Below are 24,823 nucleotides of genomic sequence, written 5' to 3' on the forward strand. Positions count from 1 at the left end.
ATTGCAGTCAGTGAGGAAAGAGACAGATGTCAAAGGCTTTTCAAGAGAGATTCTAGAACATGCTGGTGTGCTACTGGGACTGATCCAGTGCTGAAGATGAAAGAGGAAATGGCACCCAGAGCCGAGTGGAGGAAGAGGCAGGTCGTCGGCAGGAGCAGGGCTGAGTCATCCTCTCAAACCAGAGGGCAGTTCAGGTGCAAGAGTGTGGGAAGTTTGCGCATAGGAAGATGAGCATTTGATTGATTCTGTTTTCTCAATGAAGTAGGAGGCAAGACTACAACCAAGAGTGAGGAGAAAAGAGAAAATGTGAAATGGTGATTTGGAGGAGTGAGAAAACCAACATAAATAGAGGATTGTTGGGCCATGTGATTGTAGCAATTCCACCAACAATTAGGATAATTTTAATAAATAAGCTGTCTGTCTGCTCTCAGACACAGATAAGAACTGCTCTCTGAAATACTCCCCCCTTTCCACTATCCCTCACTTCTCTCTAACCCCATTGCCCTCTTTTTAAAAATTTTTTTATTGGAGTGTAGTTGATTTACAATGTTGTGTTAGTTTCAGGTGTACAGCGAAGTGAATCTGTTATACATACACATATATCCACTCTTTTTAAGATTCTTTTGCCATATAGGCTACTACAGAGTTTTGAGCAGAGTTCCCTGTGCTCTGCAGTTGATCCTTATTTGTTATTTATTTTATATATTGTAGTGTGTATATTGTCAATCCCAGCCTCTCAATTTATCCCTCCCCCCCTTACCCAATTGCCCTCTTGTTATTAAAGCCTCTTTGATGACTTAAACTAATTCATGCTTACATGCAACTCATTGGAAATGGGTAATATATCCACCTTTCAAAGGCATCTGAGTCAGAGCAGAGGTGGTTCCTTCGCTTAAAGCAATTTGTCTCTAAAGGTGTAAGTTTAGGAATTAGAGGCAGGTGGACATAGGTTTATCTATTGCTTCTCAAATCCTCCCACAGAGGTGAGTCTACACTGCTTATGTTACCTGGCGCCAAAATTTTCAGACCACTATGGTGCCCTTCACTACACTTTCAGTTCAGCTGTATCCTAATACAATAGAAAGAATCATTTAAACTTCTTTCTTGAAAGGATATAGGCTTTGGCATAATTTACTTAGAGCATCATTTCTGGCACTAATTAAATTGTGGACCAAGCATCATAAAGAAAAGACTACAGGTCTAACACAAGTTTAATACTGTCTCTCTCTACTTAGAAATCATCACTGTATCTTAGGCATTAGGTGTAGGGATCAACCCCTTACCTGTACCTGGGGAATTGTCTTAATTTGAGGTAAGAAGAAAGGGTATCTGAGTATCCAGAGGGGGTTGGGGCAGGCGCCAAGGCACCATGCTAAGAGTCCTGCCTGGGAAGACAGGAGATATCAATTCTAATTCTGGTTCCGACACTAATGGGTGTTGTGGCCTTGGTGAAGCCTCTCAGCTCCCTCTAGCATGGTCGCTGGAATGAATGATCACCTGGTCCCCTTGACTCTCAGATCCTGTGATTCTGACTTTTCTCTTGGCATGTGTGACTCTTCAGCTCTCATTTGTCTGGTGCTTTTAGCATCATGGCTATTCACTCATTGGCTTGATAAATTCTGAGGAAATCACCTCTCCGATCAAAGGCAAAAATGGGGGAACCTTTGTTTTGGTGGCAGAGGAAGTGTTGAGGCCCTGAATCGGGATGGAAAGTGCCCTTATGGGGACTAGGGATGTTAGCAGATGCCCTCACTGCTGCCTGAGGCATATGATACCTGCATCAGAGCACCTGCACCCAGGACACACAGTGAAGGAGCAGAAGTTAGAAGAGGAGCCACCACCCATGTTCACGTACAAAGGAACTTGCACACTTGAGACCAGATTCAGTTTCCTTCAAAACAGCTTCCTTCCCAGACCAAGACAAGAAGGAATGCCCATGTCCTCAAATACCTAGCTCTTCTCCATGTTGCTGAAAGAGAGGGTAGTGGGGATGGGGGCGGGGATAAAGGAGGAGGAGTCAGTGATACATGTGGTCCATCAATAACTCTGACATCCGTGCACACCAAGGCTGCAGCGTGTGGCTGACATATGGGCAACAGTATGCACTTCCTGCTGCATGGATGGGCTAGTGGGTCACCTGTAAGAGCCAAAGGTGGAATCCAAAGGCTAGGGATGATTGCCAGGCCACTGACGGTCAACCCTGCATAAGAAAAGGTCAACAAAGGCCAAGAGAAGGCTGTTGATGTCACCTCTACAGATCTGTCTCCATTTTCTGCATTTTCTGCATTTCATCTGCATCTGTCTCCATTTTCCCTTATGCTGTCTCTCCCTCTTCCAAGAAAAGGCAGGGAAGGTAGTCTTGGCTGTGGTCCAAAATAGGACTTCACTTGGAGGGTGCTTTGGATCTCTGACCGAAGCTAGGACCATCACGGGAGACATAAGAAGGTGGGTGGAACATGGCAGTCAACTGTATCCAGTTGGTCCAAAAGATGGAAAGCTTTGGGATCTACCACAGCAAAATAATGTAAGTATCTGAAAGATACTTACGCCAAGAAGGCATAATAAATCTGTCTATGGGTGGAATGGATCCAGTAACAGCAAATGCAAATAAAACCTGAGAGGCCGCAGCTGAGTACAAATATGATCAACTCCAATTAGCAGAGACTCTGCCAAGATACACACACAAGATAAGAAGAAGACCATTTGTATACCATAAAACCGCCCAATTTTCTGTCGGTTTCTTCCTTGCATAAGGACAGGTCAGTGCCAGAGGGGAATTTTCCTGGCCTCCTTATAGAAATAACAAAGGAGAGCTGACCCTGAGTCACACTGGGTCAAAAGTGTTACCAACATCTGGTTGTGGATTAAAAAAAGACAAATAGGGCGTACCCTGCCAAGACGTGGAAGTGTGAGCGTTTTACAAGTAGAATAATTATGGACTTTGGTGTCTACCTCTGCTGTGTATATACTAACATCGTGGCGTTCTTACCTTTGCTTTCATGTTACACTTTCAAATATGCTTCTTTAGTGAACCAAATAGGCACCTCTCCCCTCAGGGAGCTTACACCCTAGTGGAGGGTTAGAAGGTGGAGACAGCCAATAAAATAAATAAGTACATTATAGTGTATTAGAGGTGATATGTGATATGGAAAAAATTCATCAGGGAAGGTGGTTGGGAGGACTGAAGTGTGAGGTATGGTGGTCAGGGAAGACCTCACTAAGGAAGCAATGTTTGGGCAAAGGTGGGAATGAGGTGAGGGAGTGAGACACGAGGATATCTGGGCTAAAAGCATCCAGGCAGAGAGAATGGCCAGTGCCAAGACTCTGGGATGGCACAACCTGGCTCACAGGAAAGCCGGCATGGCTGGAGCAACGTGGAAAGAAGGAGAGGAATTAAGGGAGGATATGGTGGGAGGAGCAAAGCTGCCAATGGTCTAGACCTTACAGGCCACTGAAAAGACTTTTACCTTGACTGTGTGAGATGAGAGCATGGCTGAGCGCAGGTGGACATTACATAGCTTAGATCTTATGAAGACCATTTCAACTGCAGTCTTACACAGAGACCAATTAGAGGTAAAGATGATCATCCAGGCAAGAGGTGATGATGGTTTGATGAGAGTGATAGCAGTGGAAGGGGTAAGAAATACCCAACCACGCGTGTATTTTGGAGGTAGAAAGGATTTGTTGACAAATTAAAGTGTGCAAGGGAGGACTCGAGGATGAGTCTTAGAGTTCTGGTCTGGCTAACCTGGAAGGATGGAGACGCCCTTCACTGAGATGGGAGAGACTGTTGGAAAAACTAGCTTGGGAGAGAAGACCAGTTTTGTTTTCGGACATGTTACGTTTGAGAGCCTATTGAAGATACAAGTGGATTTATCAAGTGAGAAGTTGGATGTACTGGTCAGAAGTGCAGGAGTGAGGTCTGTGATTGAGGTAGATGTTTGGAAGTCACCAGCACAAAGATTTAAACCACAAAACTGGTGGAGATCACCTGGGGAATAAGTGTCAACAGAGAAGAGTTCCAAAGACTGAGCCATGGGACATGCCAGTGTTAAGAGGAGAACCCAGCCATGGAATGAAATGAAGCAGTTTCCTTATGTTTGCCTTTTTAAAAAAAAATTTATTGGAGTATAGTTGAGTTAGCTTCAGGTGTACAGCAAAGTGATTCAGTTGTACATATATTCATTCTTTTTCAGACTCTTTTCCCATATAGGTTATTACAGAATATTGAGTAGAGTTCCCTGTGCTATGCAGTAGGTCCTTGTTGGTTATCTATCTTACATATAGTAGTGCGCATATGTTAATCCCAAGCTCCTAATTTATCCCTCCCTCCCCACATTTCCCCTTTGGTAACCATAAGTTTGTTTTTGAAATCTGTGAGTCTGTTTCTGTTTTGTAAATAAGTTCATTTTGTATCATTTTTTAAATTAGATTCCACATATGAGTGATATCGTATAATATTTGTCTTTCTTTGACTTACTTCACTTAGTATGATAACCTCTAGGTCCATCCATATTGCTGCAAATGGCATCATTTCATTCTTTTTTATGGCTGAGTAATATTCCGTTGTATCTATGTACCACATCTTCTTTATTCGTTCCTCTGTCACTGGACATTTAGGTTGCTTCCATGGCTTGGCTATTGTAAATAGTGCTGCAGTGAACATTGAGGTGCATGTACCTTTTCAAATTATGGTTGTCTCCGGATATACGCCCAGGAGTGGGATTGCTGGACCATACGGTAGTCCTTTTGTTTGCTTTTATGGATCAGCTAGGACATGCCAGCACCGAGTGAGGAGCTGGGCATATGATAAATAAGACGGGGCCCGGCCCTCAAGGCACTTACAGTCAATGCATTAAGCATTAAAATGATCATTTGAGTGCAATCTGGTACCTGCAGAAAGACACATACCTGATAGTTTGGGGTCAGGGAGAGGAAACACATGGCCCAGCCGGGGAGAGCTAGGAGGGTCCTTGGAAGAAATAACATCTGCAATTTAACTGGACATTAGAAGTTAGCCAGATGAAGAAGGGGGAAGGGCAGAGGCGTGACACAGCCTGGAGCATGCTGGGAAAGACACATTTATTTGGTGCTGACACTTCTGCCTGAGCAAATAGCTCTGTCTCCAATGAGGTTATCCCCTCAAGCCCTAAGAGGTGCCTCATACTAACGCAAACATAGATTAACACGACTAGTGAATTAGTTACTCAGGCTGCACCATCGCAGTCTGGTTGAAGTCTGGGTTCAATTTGCCACCAACTACAACATCTTAGAACTCAGGAGAAGGGCTCTGTCCCAGCCAACGGCAGGGCAGCTGTAGCTGCGACAGGGCAAAGTCTTCCCATCAGCAGTGAATTCTGGGTTGCAGCTGAGACCATATGGTGGTCCCGTTTTCTGTTTGTCTTTGTTTTCATTGTAAAGTGAGTGCCACGAGCACAGAGTGTTCCTAGCAACAAACAGGACTATGGATGAGAGAGGAATTGCTCTTCAGTGAGGCAAAGGGACAGCCACCTTGACAGCGCCCTGTCCCATGTCAGAGTTGATGGCATCCCACAAACCAACGCAAATAGGGAAAAGACAGCGCTTTCAAAGAAGCGTTAATCCAGGAGCTGACTGACAGCAGGGTGTTTTTTAAGACAAGATGCATCTGAGTCAAGGTCCCCCACGTTGTCACTCTTTTTTGAAGTATCAAGGTCTGCAAGCTTTCCTCTCCCGGAGTGGGCGAACTCTGCCACCAGACATTCAGTTCTCTCTTACAGTTACTTTCCAAAGCCGCCAGCCTGCAAAGTTCTGTTAGTGTCCTTTACCCCCATGATAATGTACAGGCTTCTCCTACGTTTTCTTCATTCCTTCCAACACAGCTGGTGTCGTTCATCTACATCTATACTAATCCACTCAAGATACCCCCAAAGGAACCACATCTCATGACAAACACAAGAAGGTATATTTTAGAGGCATCTTCAAATGCCCGCCTGTACGGAACCAGAGGCAAAGCCAGCAGAAAACAAAGGCAAAGACAGTACCAAATCCCTACATGATATTACAACAGAAACCTCTTTTCTGCAGAAATACCGATAGCTAACACACATGCTCACTAAATGCCAGGCACTGTTATAAGCCTTTATACATGTACGGAACTCATTTAATCTTCCCAACAACCCTGAGGTAGGTCTTATTATTAACCTGATTTTACAGAAGAGGAAACTGAGGCACAGAAAGATGAAATAACCTGTTAAGTTTCTGAGGAGCTACTAGTGGGCAGATCTGGTGTCCACACGCTTAACCCCAGGCTACTTTGCATTCTCAAGACTCAGGTGTTCTCTACTACTTAAATTTAATATTATAGGTTTTTAGTATAAAAAAGAATCTGGAATGTCTTTGTCCATTTCGTGTAGAAAAAGTCAATACCACAAATATTTAGTGTAAGAAATTTGGAATCCATTTGACCCTTGAACAACGTAGGGGTTAAGGGCACTCCCCCGACCCCCGCACTCGAAAATCTGTGTATAACTTTACAATCAGCGCTCCGTATCCTGGTTCCACATACAAGGAGTCAACCAGCTAACTGTGGATCGTGTCATACAGTCGTGTGTAGCTAGCGAAAAAAATCGGCGTGTAAGTAGACCCAAGCACTTCAAACACACATTGTTCAAGGATCAACTGTATTCTAAGACATGATTTAAGCTGTTTGCCTCTGTGTGTATGTGTCTTAATATTCTTCTTATTTATTTATTTACTTATTGGTCAAGGGTAGTATTTTATTTATTTTTTATAGAATTATTTTTTAAATTGAAGTATAGTTGATTACTATGCTTTTTAAAAATGTATTTAAATTTATTTTGAAATAGAAATTCACAGTTCTTGTTTGTGGGTAAGATTAGGCCATGTTTTCTTATCTGTAGGGATGTTATTTTGCTCCTTCTTCTTTTTTAAAAAAAATTTTATTGGAGTATAGTTGCTTTACAATGTTGTGTTAGTTTCTGCTGTACAGCAAAGTGAATCAGCTATATGTATACGTATATCCCCTCTTTTTTGGATTTCCTTCCCGTTTAGGTCACCACAGAGCACTGAGTAGAGTTCCCTGTGCTATGCAGTAGGTTCTCACTGACTATTTTATACATAGTGATTCTAATTCATTTTAAACCCAACCACCTGACTGCAGCCTGTCAACCTGCCCTTTTCCAGGTATCTCCTTATCTTTAAACATTAGAGTTATTGAGATGATATTTTAAGTGTTACAGAATTTGTAGTTAGATGCACAAATATTCATAGAGTTTCCCTGGAAATCTGGGAGAACTGGATGCCCCTGAAGGTGACATATTTGAAGTGCAACCCTCCCTTAAGCCCGGGGCTAGGACTAAACAACCTCACTAGGTCTTCTCGTATTCAAGATTTTTTTAATCTCTGATTTCTTGGTGCCACTAGAAAGGAAACTCATTGATAATTGTAATTTCCTTTCTGAAAACGCAATCTCATTTAGTGGACATCTTTCAAAGGTTTAAACCAGGCATCCTACACCGGCCATGAGCTCTAACACATTTGGGGTCCTCTCTGGTTTCATTTTCTGAACTTTTTCTTGGAGAAGGGAAAACAAAAACTAGGGCATTGGCCAAACAAGTCTGGCCACTCAGTGAATAGGTTTCCAGATAAGAATGACCTGAAGGACTTCCCATGGGCGTGAGGGAAATCGCATGCGCCATCCAGGGAAGAGGACCAGAAACCACTTCTTGCTTTCAAACAGCGCCTAGCCATCGGGGATGGCCCTGTGAGGCTCGGAGGACCACGGCAGGAAGGCACTGGTCAGCAGCGAGACTAAGCTCGGCTTGGAGCTGCCGGACCTGCCTGAGCCCTCCCGACGAGTCCTGCTTGACTCTCCCTTCACCGAGCATGAGGCTGTGGGGTGAATGGCCTCGTAGTGGAGACCTGGAAGTTTGTTAGACGTCTGATCAGAGCAGGGGCCGGCCTGGGACAACGGTGCTGGGAAGGTAACAGGCATTTCTCCTAATGGGGGTCTGTCTCCCTCTGTAGCAAGATCTCAGGGGCAGCTAGGTCACTCTGACACTGCTTTAAGTCATCTTTCAGTTACGACCCTCTGCCTGATTTTCTTTTCTGTAGCTGTGACGTGTGTTGGGAGCACAGAGCATGTCTGGTCAAGGGCATTTTGCATGCAGGCTGTTGGTTAAGTTGGTGACACTGCGTTTAGGGAGACTGAGTGTCAGGCAGTGAGCTGGGATGCTTTTAGGATTTCCTCTAAAATAAAAAAAGCTTTCCTTTCCTTTTTCTTTCTTTTTAATTAGTTTTCCCATCCCTGAGCCAGAAAGTACCGTAAAGACCAGAGCATTTTTGAATTGCTATGTGAGTGTATCCATGCCAGGCAGCAGGGGAGGCTACCCCGAGTGCAGCAGGAGGGGCATGGGTATCCTCAGGTCCCAGGCAGTCCTGGGAATGTGAAATGTAAGATGCTGCCCCACCCAGACTGAGGGGAAAGGGGTTTGCAGGTCAGCGCTGGGAAGGATGTCAGGAAAAGTGCTGGGATCAAGAGCAGGCAGGCTTGTCTCGAGTGTTCTAGAAGGAAGGAAATGCCCTATGATGTGTGGTTTGCTTAAACCATTTTTTTTAACATCTTTATTAGAGTATAATTGCTTTACAATGGTGTGTTAGTTTCTGCCGTACAACAGAGTGAATCAGCTATACGTGCACATATATCCCCATATCTCCTTCCTCTGTATCTCCCTCCCACCCTCCCTATCCCACCCCTCTAGGTGGACATAAAGCACCGAGCTGATCTCCCTGTGCTATGTGGCTGCTTCCCACTAGCTACCTATTTTACACTCATGCCACTCTCTCACTTCGTCCCAGCTTACCCTTCCCCCTCCCTGTGTCCTCAAGTTCATTCTCTATGTCTGCGTCTTTATTCCTGCCCTGCCCCTAGGTTCTTCAGAACCTTTTTTTTTTAGATTCCATATATATGTGTTAGCATACGGTATTTGTTTTTCTGTTTCCGACTTCACTCTGTATGACAGACTCTAGGTCCATCCACCTCACTCAAATAACTCAATTTCGTTTCTTTATATGGCTGAGTAATATCCATTGTATACATGTGCCACATCTTCTTTATCCATTCATCTGTCGATGGACACTTAGGTTGCTTCCATGTCCTGCCTATTGTAAATAGAGCTGCAATGAACATTTTTGTATATGACTCTTTTTGAATTATGGTTTTCTCAGGGTATATGCCCAGTAGTGGGATTGCTGGGTTATATGGTAGTTTTATTTTTAGTTTTTTAAGGAACCTCCATACTGTTCTCCATAGTGGCTGTATCAATTTACATTCCCACCAACAGTGCAAGAGGGTTCCCTTTTCTCCACACCCTCTCCAGCATTTGTTGTTTGTAGATTTTCTGATGATACCCATTCTAACAGGTGTGAGGTGAAACCTCATTGTAGTTTTGATTTGCATTTCTCTAATGATTAGTGATGTTGAGCAGCTTTTCATGTGCCTCTTGGCCATCTGTATGTCTTCTTTGGAGAAACGTCTATTTAGGTCTTCTGCCCATTTTTGGATTGGGTTTAAACCATGTTTTCTTGTACTTTGTAGAAAGCCAGGCCACACCACTTCACTGCAGCTCAGTTTTTCCCTTCATAAAGGGCTAATGTTTGGGGCCTTTCATTTTTGAATTACACAAGTAATGCATGACTATATTCGTACTATAATAGACTATGCCTAACAGTTTTTCAAGTCCCGCACACCCGATATGCATTAGTTTTTTTCCCTCCCCAAATTTATCCCATCAGTTGTTTGCTGTGTATGTTACCAGTTAAATGACTTGTTTTTCTGTCTTCCCAGCTCTTAGGACAAGTCAGGGCACATAGGAGTACAAGAAATTCGCATTGTCAGATCCATGTATTGTTCTTTAACAATACCGTCCTCTCACTGGAAAGAAAAACTAATACATGGGGAATGTGAACAGCTCTTTTAATATTTAGAAAAGTTTGGAAGAGTTTTATTCATTTTCGGCATTATTATTTTTGTGTTGGTTTTGGCAACTAATAGTATTCATAACAATTTCCCAGGGATTAAATTCTAGATTTTTCAACTAGTAGCTTGGGCCTCTCTCCTGAAGGCCATCAAAGGCATTCTGTTCTGGAAAATAAAAGAAAAGAAAATTAACCAGATAGATAGATGGATGGATGGATGGATGGATAGATAGATGATAGCTAGCCAGCTAGATTAAGTGGTTGGCTCTGGGAAAATGGGGAGAGTGTGGGAGAGATTCCCTTTTCATTTAGTGGATAATAGTTGGGTTTAACAGATGGGTTCATTTTCTATTTCTTCTAGCTTTCTGTAAAAAGGTGGCCTTTTTTTTTTTTTCCTTCCATACATTATTATGAGACAAGTGAATAAGAAGAAAGCACTGTGAACTAGTCGGTATGGGTCATGGAGAGAGGATCTGGAATGAAGTTGCATGAGCAACGTCAAGTCCAAGAATAATCACAAAATACTTTCAGTTGCTACTTGGCATCTTCTTGCCCTTCCCAAGGCTTCTCTACCCCAAACTAGAGGGCCAGTTGGCCCTGCTGATTTTGGACATTCTCTGGTGCTTTCTTGACCATCCTGTTAAATTTGCCTGCCTTGACTCTTTCTCAGGGTAATTCAGTTAATCATTTTACCCTACTGCGCAGTGCTAGCCCCTGATAGAGACCGCCTCATCCTTCACCATGTCATAGGTAAAGCAGGTAACTTGTTCCCATTTTGTGGAATACAAAAATGAGAGGCTCGGAGGTTTCGTTGTTTGCTCAGCATCTCACAATTAATCTTTTGGGGGCACTGAAATAAGAAGAAGCCCAGATGTCTGCCTTTCCAACATAAGGATAAAAGTCATGTGGAATAGAGAATGAATGGGATTGGCTAGATTCTATCAACTTGGTAGCAACATGGATTCCCAGTTGTGCTGGAAGTCTGTAGGCAGATTAAGCTATTGCCTGGTCCAGATTTTAGCAGATTCTAATGCCTGCTGTCCATTGGTATCACCCCCAGAAACTTAACAAAAAGAAAACGATGCCCAGACACTTCCCTGGAACAACTGAGTCAGAATCTCTGGGGAAATGGCTCGGGCATGGTTTTTTTGTGTGGTTCGTTTGTTTTTAAACCTCCAAAGTGATTCTGTTATGCAGTGAGGGTTGAGAACCACTGAGTCCAAACTGTAAGAGATAAAGTCTAAATTGAGAAGCAGAAGTGATAACCGCTTCATGGAGCCGAGAAGTTGGGGGCAGGAGTCCCAGCAGCTGTGAACATCATGGATTAGGATTCTGGCGGCCCTATTTATGAGAGGAACAGTCCCGTCTCACGTCTGCAGGTGAGAATGAAGAGGCATCTCTACTCCCCAGACAATGGCACTGCCTTTCAAGTTTAAATCAGAACAACCCCACTGGCTTCCCTGCAGATTCATGGGCTCCCTGTTACTTGCAGAGTTTACAAAATCAGATGAAATGTTCTAGGTAAACAGGACGTGCTCTTCTGCCGCCAAATGACTACGGGGGTGGGGGTCATCTATTCTACTCAGTGTCATTTTAACATGTGTCTCAGTTCCCAGAAAAAGAAATACTAATTATCCTTTGCATGATCTGCCACTTTCTGGATTGATCTATAGATGGATAGACAATAATTCAGAGCTGTTTGGTTTTTTTTAATAGATTTTATTTATTTACTTATTTATTTTTGGCCGAGTTGGGTCTTCGTTACTGCGCGCGGGCTTTTCTGTAGTTGTGGCGAGCGGGTGTTACTCTTCGTGGCGGTGCCTGGGCTTCTCATTACAGTGGCTTCTCTTGTTGCAGAGCACGGGCTCTAGGTGCGTGGGCTTCAGTAGTTGTGGCACGTGGGCTCAGCAGTCGTGGCTCACGGGGTTAGTTGCTCTGCGGCATGTGGGATCTTCCTGGACCAGGGATCAAACCTGTGTCCCCTGCATTGGCAGGTGGATTCTTAACCACTACGCCATCAGGGAATCCCCAGAGCTGTTTTTTAATCAGAAGATGTGTCCCTAGAAACTTCCTCGCTGACATTTCTCAGTAAAATCCAAATTAGTATCACTCATCGCTGTAATCTTTGTCTCCTTTATAAGGAGCACTGGGTGGGGGTGGGACCTCTCAGCCTCAGTTTCCCCAGGTCCTGGGAGTTTCAACACAGAGTAGGTGCTGCAGGAAGGCTTGTTGGGTTAAATATCTGTGTTGAGGCGCTATGAATTCACACGTTATTTACCAGCTCAGCATTTCAACTCACGTTGTCTGATTCTAGTGATGATGGTTAAAATAACTGGCGTCTTGCCTGTTTCCTAAAAGAAAATCACAAAGGTGAAACCTTTAAAGTCACAGCTTAGTGGAAGCATTTACGGTGATAGGTGTGCAAAGAGCTGTGGAATTACAAAGACAGAGAATCCTTTCCTTTAATCAGCTTATACTCGGAATGGGAGGCAAGGCACAGGCCTTGGGAATTTTAATAATAACAGGTAATATTTACTGAGTACTTATTATGTGCCAGGCACTGTGTTCAGTGCTTTACAAAGACTGTTAAGTCATATAGTTATTCCAATAATCCAATACCTCAGATACTATTATAATACGTACTTTATAGACAAAAGGACACAGAGTTTTAAGTAAGTTGCCCGAGGCACACAAAGCTGGCAAGTAGGGAAGTTGGGATTCCAGCGCAGGCAGCCTGACTTACCAGTCCAGAGGCCTAATTCCTACGCTGTGCTCCAAAAACCACAACAGTGCTGCAAAAAAATCCAAATGCCAGGGCCAGCAGAGTAGCGGAGGAGAGAAGTGCAGAGTAGTCCAAAGAATGATGTATCGCTCGAAAGACAAGAAAAGAGGCATGTGCTATAAAGGGCAAGAGCTCAGATTCGGCCACAGAGTTGGCTACATACTGTGTGACTTGGGGGGTGTGATTTAATCTACCGAAGTCTCAGTTTCTCCATCAGTAAAATGGGGATATTGCTATTTCAAACAATATAGGATTTAAGGATTAAATGAGCCTAGTACATGCAGAGCGCTTAGTCTAATGCCAGCATATAGCGAGGGCTTGATAAATGATAGCAACTGTTGTTACTAAGGGAATAAGCAAGACCTGAAATAATGAGTAAATCTCAGAAGGGAGGAGTGGGTCATTTCAGCTGCCACGAATAGTGTGAGAGGAAGCTAAGAGCTAGCAATCCATTCAACCAATATTTGTTGTTAATATTTGGGACACATTTTGCAAAAAAAGGTACAATAACAGCTTGTGAGTAGGTCAGCCTGTTCTGTATCCAAGTGTCATGGAAGAAAAATGTAGCAGGGCTGGGTTTTCCTTAGGTTGCGGTGACCATGCTTGCCAGGTGAATTCTCTGAGCATTTGAGAATGTTCAGAGTACTTGAATGTGGTACAGTAGCAATCTATGAAAAATAGTGTTCTAGGCAAAAGAATCAGCTGATGGTATTGGATATTGGACAGGGAGGAAAGGAGGGAGGGTTCAGGAGATTGCTGCAGTCATCCCGGTGATAGTGATAATGATGAGATGGTAATGTCCACACCAATATGGAGGCCGAGGAAAAGAAAACATGGCAGTGGAGGTATTTACAGGACTTAGCGAATGGTTGAATTGCTCCCCCGACTCCTGCCCTCGATTCGTGTAACCAGGAATACCTGTGGGGTTGTGAGTCTGTGAAACTGAAGAATGAAGCCAGCAGCTGGCAAACCTGGGAAGAGGTGGGTTAGGAGAGAAGAGACACATTAGTTCTGGGTGAGCTGAATTTACACCCAGGTGGAATAGTCCAGTTGGAAAGATGCTCCTAATATTTAGCAAAGAGATCAAGGTGGAAATAAAGTTAAACTGAAAATTAAAACTACAGATGTGGGCTTCCCTGGTGGCGCAGTGGTTGAGAGTCCGCCTGCCGATGCAGGGGACGCGGGTTCGTGCCCCGGTCCGGGAAGATCCCACATGCCGCAGAGCGGCTGGGCCCGTGAGCCATGGCCGCTGAACCTGCGCGTCTGGAGCCTGTGCTCCGCAGCGGGAGAGGCCACAACAGTGAGAGACCCGCGTACCACAAAAAAAAAAAAAAAAAAAAAAAAGGAAATACTTTTTTTTTTTTTATAACAAAGTGAATCAGTTATACATCTACATATGTCCCCATATCTCCTCCCTCTTGCGTCTCCCTCCCTCCCACCCTCCCTATCCCACCCCTCCAGGCGGTCACAAAGCACCGAGCTGATCTCCCTGTGCTATGCGGCTGCTTCCCACTAGCTATCTATGTTTGGTAGTGTATCTATGTCCATGCCTCTCTCTCACTTTGTCCCAGCTCACCCTTTAGAAAATACCTTTCATAATAAGGTGAGGACTAAAGTCAGACCACCCAGATTAAGGAAGTTTTGGAATGGCCATGACTTCTCAGGGTACTGTATTTGGGGGGAAAAATAATACTTTTTTCATTTTAAGTAGCACACATACAGACATTATTCTTAAAGTCTAACAAAATGGAAATTTAAGAGAAGTGAAGTCACTGGCTAAGGACACCAATGCCTGATGTCAGAGATATGGAGTGAATGGGGGCTGGGAAAGGAGGGAACACAGAGGGCTAAGATGGCCCCTCCAAATATTAAAATGTTGGAATAATTGAAACCACAAGGCAGATAAATAACTGCTGCCCCGGGGCCCCTGGATTGTCCGAAGTGCCCCCTCCCCGCTCTGCCTCTGTCACCGGGTTGCTTGCCTTGGACCCTTGCACAGACCTCCCCACTAACTGGCAATGAGGGCCCCGAGGCCTCTGCTCTTGCAGCGACCAGGGACTGCTCTGATTGGGCCACTATTGCTGTTATTAGAATACTCTATTATTTTGAATCTCACCTCCTAAAGAGTAGAACCACAGAACTGTAAAGGTTTGGACCAACACCCAAGTCCCCTGAGGCTCTAAACAGCCTGGCAGCCAACCCCATATGGCAGTCGAAATGCATTGTCTTGCCAGGGCTTAGGGAAACCCCTCCATGTGGTAAATGAAAGTAGCAAGATGGTTGAGATAAGAGCAGAGTTAGGAACTTAATGTTTTCGTGGAGATGGCAATCTCTTGCTCAAAGGTTAAAATCCTCCAGTGATTTACAACAAGGAAAGAAGGATAAAAGGTTATCAATGCCACACACATGTGCAGTGTGTTTTAGAAAGCTTGACCCCATTGTGTACAAACAAATGTTCCTCTGTAATCTGATAGGACTGAGCGACCCTGACACAATGCTACTGCAGGACTTTATTTTAAGGCAAAGGAAAATTAAATAGAAAAAAAAAATTTCAAGGCAGTTCTTTCATTGGTATTGTGTTTCGTGTTTGTGTTAAATAAATATTTAGCTTATAGTTCTGCATGTGTGACGGATGAATCATCTCATTAGATAAGGTCAGCAAAGGTAAGTTTTATCACTTCTGTGTTTGAAAATACAGATCTGTGAAGGCAGGCTCTTAAAGTCGTCCTTGAGGACTTTTAATCTGCACTTCTGCAATTCAGGAGGGAGGTTATTGATGACATCCTGTCTTAATTGCAACCCTGAGCAAAGAATAATAATCTCAGTCAAATTTGCAATGGAAGTCCTGAAATTTCATACTACCATTCATCACCTGCCATCAGGAGGAACTCTGCTTTGAATTATTCTCTAGTAGTAGCATAATATAGATATATGTGCCCCAGAACATAGGGAACGGGGCATAGGAAGATATACCATTGGCTTTTTCAAAGGATACAATACCTGTCTAGTTAGTCACACACAGGCCAAGGATTAGTAAGATGCATGGCTTTCCCCTGTTAGTGTCCTAGCATGCAATGCAATTCTTCCTTTCTTAAAAAGAAAGCCATGCATATAACATCACCTTCTGTGCATGACACAGAAACCAAGCAGTTTACCTATGGGAAGAATCGCTACTCTCTCCTCCACTTTTTAACCAAATACCTTGAGTTTTATGTGCCCACCACATTCACAAGTCCTGACCTCCCATTTATAGCTGAACAGAGCAGGGAATCTCCAACCAGGAGGCAGTCGTCTGCCTGAGCATTAAAGGGTGGATAGAATTTAAATATGTGGTGATTATGTTGAGCCAAAGGGACAGGAAAAAAAGGGAGACCAAGAAACCAAGTAAATGATGACAGGATTACTTTGGTTTTGCCAAACACTGAAAAATAGTTTGACCGTAATAACTACCCTTCCCCACTCCCAGGATTAAGTCTCAAAGATTAATGTTCATATTATTACTTTTGCATGAACACTGGGAAATCTCTTGCACTATTTTAAATTATGAAAAAGCAACCAGCTACAGTAGTGAAAATATGATAGGTGCTTATTAAATAAGCCAGCTCCAGGTCATGAGGCCTTGAGCATCAGCAAAAGCCATTGCCTTTGTTCCGAAGGCAGCTGGGAGCTGAACAGAGGTAACACATGAGAAGAGCACTTCCAGAAGGTCAATCTTGCATCTACATAGGTGATGCACAGAGAGGAAAAGAATCCAGCCATCGCAGTGGTGCATGTGAGGGGCAGTGAAGGCCTGGACTTGTGTAGTCAACCAGAGATGTGAGAGATAAGTGCAAGAGATAGTTCCGATTAGGCTCAGAAGCCTAAGTGAGGTTACAATGGATTTGAAATAATTGTGAGAAATTTTGGTACCTTCAGAGGACAATTCCTCTACCCCAAATTTGAAGTCACCAGGGGCCATCAGCTCCCTGGCTTTGCTGAAAAGAAAACTGAGACTCAGAGAGGTGAAGTGACTTGCCCCAGTTCACGAATCAATCAGTGCCAAAGTGAGGCTAGAATTCAGTTGCCTGGTCTAAGGTCCATATAGAGAAAGTATTTCATTTATTCTTACTGATATCCCACTGAGAAGATCTCATAGGCCAAATGGTACCTTTTCCCAATGGAATAGATTGCAAAATTTATAATTTTGTCACTACCACATATCAACTGTGCAATCTTGGTGAGCTACTCATCCTTCTAACCTTCCATTTCCATTTTTGAATATGGAATAATTAGGGATAATTTAGTGGTATCATAGGATCATTGAAAGGGTTAAATGACATAATCCTCGGAGAGAGCTTAGCACCATGCCTGAAACAGATCCAGTAAATGACAGGGATCTATCACCATCAGCATCACCATCATCACCACCATCATCACCATCATCATCACCATCAGCATCACCATCAGCATCCTCATCACCATCAGCATCATCACCATCAGCATCACCATCATCACCACCATCATCACCATCATCATCACCATCAGCATCATCACCATCAGCATCACCAGCATCACCATCAGCATCATCATCACCATCAGCATCATCACCATCTTCATTGCTGATAATTATTCTCCACCATCCTATCACAAACAACTTGTCTGACTGTAGGACAACATTATTATCTATTGATAGAATTTTAAGAATCCTTGGTTGAGTTCTTCAGTCCTGACTGACTCAACCCCTAGCTGCCTTTGAGACACATAGCCCTTGCCAGGCCCTAGTTTTCTCATCTAAAAAACTAAGAGGTGTGCGTGCGTGCATGTGTGTGTGTGTGTTAGTATGTGTGTGTGTGTGTGTGTGTGTTTGTAGAGGGCTGGCAAGAGTGCTTGAACTAGACATGAATTCTCGTCTGTCGTTCAGTTTTAAACTGTGTATGTTTTATGCTCTATTCAGACACACCAATAATCCATTTTTCAATTTTCATAAAAACATTCCCAGAGTAAATAGTAAATACTGGGCAGCAGACCAGAGGGCCATACTCACACTTTTTGAGTGATAAAAAATAAAAAGAGATATCATTTTTATTGAATTCTGTATTAGTTTGCTAGGAACACTGTAATAAAGTCCTGCAGATTGGGTAGCTTAAACAACAGAAATTTATTTTCTCACAGTTCTGGAGCTTGGAGGTCTGAAATCAAGGTGTTGGCAGAATTGGTTTCTTCAGAAGCCTCTCTCCTTGGCTTGTAGATGCTGTCTTCCTCTGGTGTCTTCATGTGGTCATTCCTCTGCGTGGGTCTGTGTCCTAATCTCCTCTTACATGGTCACTGGATATATTGGATTAGGGCCCCACCCATATGACCTCATTTTGATGCAATGACCTCTTTAAAGACCCTGTCTCCAAATAAGGTCACATTCTGAGCTGCTGAGGTGTTGGAATTCAACACATTAATTTTGGAGGACACAACTCAGCCCTTAAGAAATTCAGCTGTGACCAGGCTTTCTTGTGCTTCGTGGGCACAATCTCTAATCTTTACAACAATGCTGCAAAGCGGGTACTGTGATCCCCATTATTCACATCAGGAAACTGAGGCTCCATGGGGTTAAGTGTCTCACCAACAGTTACTAAGTGATGGAGCTGGAATCAGAACATAGGCCTGTTTTGCATCAAAGCTAGTGCTCTTTCCACTACAGTCTGTTATAGGAAGGAGAGAATCACTGGACCCCTAATGTCCTTACATTCATTTTCTTTCCAAGTCAGAGCAAAAAATAGCTCTGCCTTCTCTGTTGATGGTGATCGCTCAGGAGAGCAATGCATACCCAGGGACCGTGGCTGAGCCTTCGTCACAGTGGTTGGACAAGCTGACCAAGGCAACGTCCACAAGGAATTCAAGGGACCGCTAAACATCGCCCGTTGGGCTGCTTTGTTCCCTTTAAACAGAGACAAGGGCCTCTGCTTAGGCTCTTCTCCTTTGCCTGGGATTCTCTTTTCTTTTCCCGTTTTACATTAAAACGTTACCCATCCTTCAGGGTCTGGCTGGCGACCTTGGTCACTCCCAAACTCACCCAACTTCCCCCTGTCCAACTTCCTCCAGTCATCTCATCCCTTCACACGGCAGCTCACGTTGGAGACAGGCTAAGTTGGGGGCGATTCTCACTCTGTTACTTACTAGCTGGGCGGCCTGGGTCAGTACGGTAACCTCTCTGAGACCCTTCACGTTCTCCTCTATGAATTAGGATTAAAACACCTACCTCACAGGCTTATTGTGAGAGGCAAATTAAGTGAATGAACATAGTAATGGCACTGAGGGCTGTGCCTGGTACCTAGTAGGCGATTAGTAAATAGCATCTTTTAAACTTACATTTTTTCTTCCAGTCTCTGTTGCATGCCTTCCCGATGAGATTGAGAACTTCTTAGGAACAAGGACCATGACTCATGTCAATTCATGAATGAGTGGCACGAATTTAGGCCTACAGAAAGTTCTCAGTGTTTGTTGGTTCGTAACTGTGCACCGTGATTGATTCTATGTGAGATATATAATAAACCTCAAATAACAGACTTGGCTGCTTAATTGCATCAAAAACTATTGGTAGATCACATTTGAGTCCATAATCCCATGAAACCATTCATTCATCCACCATTGATTGACTGCCTCCTAAATGCATCCCCCTTAAGATTCTGTTTCTATGTAGTTTCTTTAGTAGACAGAGGACCATAGGCTGGTGATGGAAAGTGACAGGAGTGTGGATAGAGCAATGGGATGCTGAAAATGTGGACCTGCAGACCTCAAACCTCCCTCTGCATCAGAAACAGCTGGGACAGATACAGATGCTCAGTCCCCTACCCTGCCAGAAATGCTAATTTAATTGGTCTGGCATGATATTAAAACAACAAATAAACAAATGAAAAGAGGAAAGGAAAAAAAAGAGAAATTCCCCAGGTGCTTGTTCTGACGTGCAGGCAGGGATAAGAACCATTTAAGCAGATGATGCTCAAATACTCCAGGGAACTTCCTTCCAGGGTGGTGGTACCCAGGCAATGTTAAGGGGAGGGGTTGTGCTCAGGGACCAAGCCAGGAGCAGAGCCCTGGACTGGAGGAAGGACGAGGCACCTGGGCAGAGGCTGATCAAATGTGGGCTTGCTTTCACCTCTTGCCTTCCTTCTCCCCAGGGGGAGCCAAGGAGAGTATCCAGGCTGGGGTCCCCAGGGGAGAGGGGCCGAGAACACGAGAGAGCACCGGGAGGGCAGAGCTGTGTAGAGCTTAGGAAATCATTCCCAGAACGAGTCTCACGATTGCCCTATTTATACGGAGCTTGGAATCATAAATTGATGATGACATTGGGTCATCAGACCACACAGATGTGGTCATTTCAAGAACAGGCTTCTAAACTTGCAAGGTGTACAAGCCTCTTCACTCCTGCTCCCACCCCCTCCATCAAATCGCGGCAGCTCAGGGCTGATGAAGGGTTTCCTGGAGACCAGCTGATCTGAAGCACTGGTTGTTTAGAAGATTTGGGAGAACCGTTCCCTGATGTGTTTCAGGTCAGTTTCACAATGAATGTTTCTGGTGCACATCCCTCCAGAAGAGAACGCTGTTAAAGACTGCTCCAAGGACCCCAGGCCCTCGTCCTCCAAGTGCAGTGATGCTGAGAGTCCTGGCGACTTCTTCCTGGCATAGGAGGCTTATGATGTCAGGGTGCTTGATTTCCCTCCCCCTCTCTTCTAACTTCACAGACAGGAAGACAGAGTCTGAGGAACCAGGAAGTTGCTCATCTCCCCAGGGTTACTCCTGAGCATGAGGTCATATCTCCCAGCTTTTTCTAAGATATAGCAGGCTCATATAGGTTGGTGAGTTTTAGTAGACAGTGTCCAGAATTTATAATGTAAAAGGAGAAAGAAATTGGAAATGACATCAGATATGTTTCTTTCCCTTTCAGCCTCTGCTTGTCTCTGAGTTTCTTAGTTGTGCTCTGCCATTTACTCCAGGAATTTGGAATAAATCTAAACTTCTCAGGGCTTTACCATTAAAGGGGCCCTCCTGAAGACACATTGCCTTGACGTGGGCTGCTTCTCTGGGCTTTTCGTTGGATTCTCTTCCCTGTTAGCCAAGTTAAACAGCCTCCACTAGATTCCTCACTGATGAGAACAGCTGGACGGTTACTGAGACGTTACTGATATAGGTGAGAATAGTGTGTCTTCAGAAGGCTCTCCCCAAACATAGCAGGAACCCTAAAAACTGAATTGATCTTCAGTTGGTATCACTGTTCAGACTGGTCAGGCTCGCGCCATACTGGTTGTCAAATATTTTTAATATTACCTCTCCCTCAAAACGATGGCCTTCTTCCTTCAAGTGGAGGACCTGCCCTTCACCCTTACCATGTAACTGATGACTGTATGTAGCTGTTTTCTTTCTTCTGTATCCAGAGAACATCCCCTCCCCACAGTGCAGTCCTTCCTGTATCCGTATTTCTACTGAATTGTGATTTTGTGGCCACAAAATAGGCCAACAGAGAAAAGGATGTCAATTTCATCAAGAGCTATGTCCAGGGAGGCTGGGGGAAGATGGGGACAGTGGACAGTATTGGCCAGTGGCTATTATACAAAAGGGCCAGACATGACCATTTAGGTTGTGACCCTTTATTTGGTCATTATCATGACCAAGATAATCCTCGCTAACTCTGACAAAGGCCAACACTGGGACGAGAGAAAGACGTGGAGTCAGCTTGAATTCCTTTAATGCCTGAGCCCCTCCATGGCTGTCACGTACTAAGGGAGGCTCATTAACTATTCAGTTACTATTCGTCTCCTTGATTAACTGCTTCAAAATGGAACCAGCCAGTCCAGTGCACTAAGTCAATGCCTAAAAAGATTAAATTCCCTCCAAAATACCCGATTCATCCCCAAAACAGTTGTTATCCCCAGGCTAAATCAGCCTGCTCCACACTCACAAAAGCCTCCTCCCTTCAACAAGGAATGAGTGGTTATGCTTTCCCTGCAGTAGATGCATCTGGTCTTAAATATCTATTCCTGTAACCTAAATTGCAAAGCGTTTTCCAAAAGCCGTTGAGTTGTAGAATTTTAAAAATGTATTTGATTGCCAGATCTGCAAATTGGCTCAGTTTTCCAGGGCCTTATTCTTCCTTCTTTTCCACTGGGGAAGAGGAAAAGGAGACAGCGACAGCTGGTGATTGAAACACAGTCCTCCCTGGCATGTAAGTCTTGGCTGTCTCTCCGTGTGTTATCCTGGCCAGGTCCCCTGGTGCCCCTGGCAACGCCTGGACCAAGGGCTGTCCTTGATGGCGGCTCTCTGGATTCCACTAAGGTCAGGGTGAAACCATTGCAGCCGGCATCCCTGGAGCTCTGCACGGCTTTTAGTCACATCTGAGCCTCAGAGAAGTCTGTGAGAGAATTAGAGGAGGTCTAAGTATCCCCATTTCATAGATGAGCAAACTGGATGCAGAGAAGTGTCAAGGATGCAATTAGTTTGTAGTCATCCTGGACCCTAACCCATATCTCCTTAGTCAAGTATTCTTTTCACAAAAACACATGGACATAAAAATGTCAGTAAGGAAAGGAATCTACACAAAGTAGTTTGTCGTGGTCCTCAGACCCATGAGAGGTGGGATTATTCCACGTGATACTCTAACTTTCAAATGCAACAATGATTAATCTGGTCGCCGAAAAAGTTTGTTTTCATTACTAGCATTGTAAAAGATAGCTATAAAAAATCAATATATTGAGATATATGTCAATGTTCCATATTATACACTCTAAAAATCTCTAAAATACAACTTGTATTTTTATGACTGAGTCCAGAAGTTTTCATACTAATGGGTCATAGCCCATTAATGTGGGTCATAAAGTCAATGGAATGGTTTACTGCCAGAATTCAAAGAAAAAAATAGTGTAAGATAATAGAGTAGAATTGAAAATATCAGACTGTGTCGCATGTAGCAAAGGAAAGTACTGTTCTCTGAATCCTTTTGTTCATATGCTATGTACTGAACCACAAGGTTAAAAGTACTTTGTACTGAGTAGTCTCTCCCTTTTTCTTGCTTTCCCTCTCTTTCCTCTTTCTCCTTTCTCTTTCCTTCCCTCTCTCCTTCTCTATGTCTCTAGGAAAGGTACCCAGACATCTGCCATCTTTGTGCTGTTTGCAGGTACCATCCCCAGCCCTCCCAACCCCCATCCTTCCTAACACCATCCTCCCCTCACCCGGGGTCTGGAGCAGACACTGTTGTCTACATTTGATGTATTTATGCTTTTTCCTTTCTCCTCTTCACTGAAAAGATCCTTTTGTAGTGCAAACTTTGAGACAGGGTTTGCTAGTTCTTTCTGTGTTTGATAAATGAATTACTGTATCTCTAAACCATCCTATTTCCATTACAGGCAAGGCAACTCAAACTTGAAGACATGAAATCCCCAAGGAGAACCACTTTGTGCTTCATGATTATTGTGATTTTTTATTCCCAAGCTACACTGAACTTGAATTTAGAGTCTATTGTTTATCCTTCGGTGAGTAAATCCGTGTCTGCTGTATTTTCCCTGTCACATTTTTCTGATTTCCTGGGAATGTCACAGACGGAAATTGCTTTAAACAAATGTTTAAGGTCTTTGAGAAAATGTCACAAATGGTGGGAGGGGGTGGTGAACATAAATGGATGTTAAGGTATCTGCTGGGCTGCACGTTGCCACACTCTGAAATCAGTGGTAGTGTCAAGGGAACATCCTCCTGGCTTCCCTCCTGAAAAATTTGCCACATCTAGGCCTGAAGCCCCGCCCTGTGAAACTGACAACAACATCTACAAAGCAGATTCTGAGGACTGAGCAGGACCTATGCTCTCAAAGTATTCACTTGAACTCCAGCATCAGACTAGAACACATTTCAAAAGGTGTTCATTTGTGTCTGTGTTATAATCACAGACTGATATAGTTGAAAGGGCCATAGATATCATCCAGGCTTTTTGCTAACAAATTAGCCAGGTCGTTTACCTTTGGGAAGTTAATGGGAGTTTAGCTCAACTCAAGAGGGTGATAAGTACCCCCTTGTTCCTTGTGGGAATCCTTGGGATCTTCTTTCCTTAGGCTACTCCATGCACCAGAGACAGGGCGTGTTACTGGTTATGAAATCTCACGAGACTGATGTGATTCTGTGTCTCAGTTTTCTCATCTGTAAAATGATGAAAATAAGAGTATTTATTTACTGATCTCTATGAGAATTAAATTAGTTAATATTTATAAGATGCCTTAGAACTGTGTCTGATACATTTTTTTCACGTCCTTATTGGAGTATAATTGCTTTACAATATTGTGTTAGTTTCTGCCGTACAACAAAGTGAATCAGCTATACGTGCATATATGCCCCCATATCCCCTCCCTCTTGCGTCTCCCTCCCACCCTCCCTATACCACCCCTCTAGGTGGTCACAAAGCAACGAGCTGATCTCCCTGTGCTATGAGGCTGCTTCCCACTAGCTATCTATTTTACATTCATGCCACTCTCTCACTTCATCCCAGCTTACGCTTCCCCCTCCCCGTGTCAAGTCCATTCTCTATGTCTTCATCTTTATTCCTGTCCTGCCCCAGTTTCTTCAGAACCATTTATTTTTAAATTCCATATATATGTGTTAGCATATGGTATTTGTTTTACTCTTTCTGACTTACTTCACTCTGTATGACAGACTCTAGGTCTATCCACCTCATTACAAATAGCTCAATTTCGTTTCTTTTTATGGCTGAGTAATATTCCATTGTGTATACGTGCCACATTTTCTTTATCCATTCATCTGTCGATGGACACTTAGGTTGCTTCCATTTCCTGACTATTGTAAATAGAGCTGCAACAAACATTGTGGTACATGACTCTTTTTGAATTATGGTTTTCTCAGGGTATATGCCCAGTAGTGGGGTTGCTGGGTCATATGGTAGTTCTATTTGTAGTTTTTTAAGGAACCTCCATGCTGTTCTCCATAGTGGCTATATCAATTTACATTCCCGTCAGCAGTGCAAGAGGGTTCTCTTTTCTCCACACTCTCTACAGCATTTATTGTTTGTAGATTTTTTTTTTTTGGTAGATTTTTTGATGA

General features: G+C 43.6%; 1 protein-coding gene across 7 annotated transcripts in view; it reads left to right on the plus strand.

Annotated features, from left to right (window-relative positions):
- The window catches only part of ADGRF5 (adhesion G protein-coupled receptor F5), a 108,988-nt gene that overhangs the window by 26,971 nt on the left and 57,194 nt on the right, over nt 1-24,823 (plus strand). For 6 of the 7 annotated variants that reach the window (XM_067752753.1, XM_067752750.1, XM_067752747.1 and 3 more), the window contains exon 2: nt 23,128-23,253. In XM_067752753.1, the coding sequence (XP_067608854.1) occupies nt 23,152-23,253 (102 nt within the window). In that variant the 5' untranslated portion in view covers nt 23,128-23,151. Of the gene's footprint in view, nt 1-7,707; nt 7,986-23,127; nt 23,254-24,823 lie in introns of those variants that run through there. The other variant, XM_067752748.1, reaches the window with a different exon arrangement.

The sequence above is a fragment of the Pseudorca crassidens genome, chromosome 10, assembly GCF_039906515.1.
Source record: "Pseudorca crassidens isolate mPseCra1 chromosome 10, mPseCra1.hap1, whole genome shotgun sequence".
NCBI lineage: Eukaryota > Metazoa > Chordata > Mammalia > Artiodactyla > Delphinidae > Pseudorca > Pseudorca crassidens.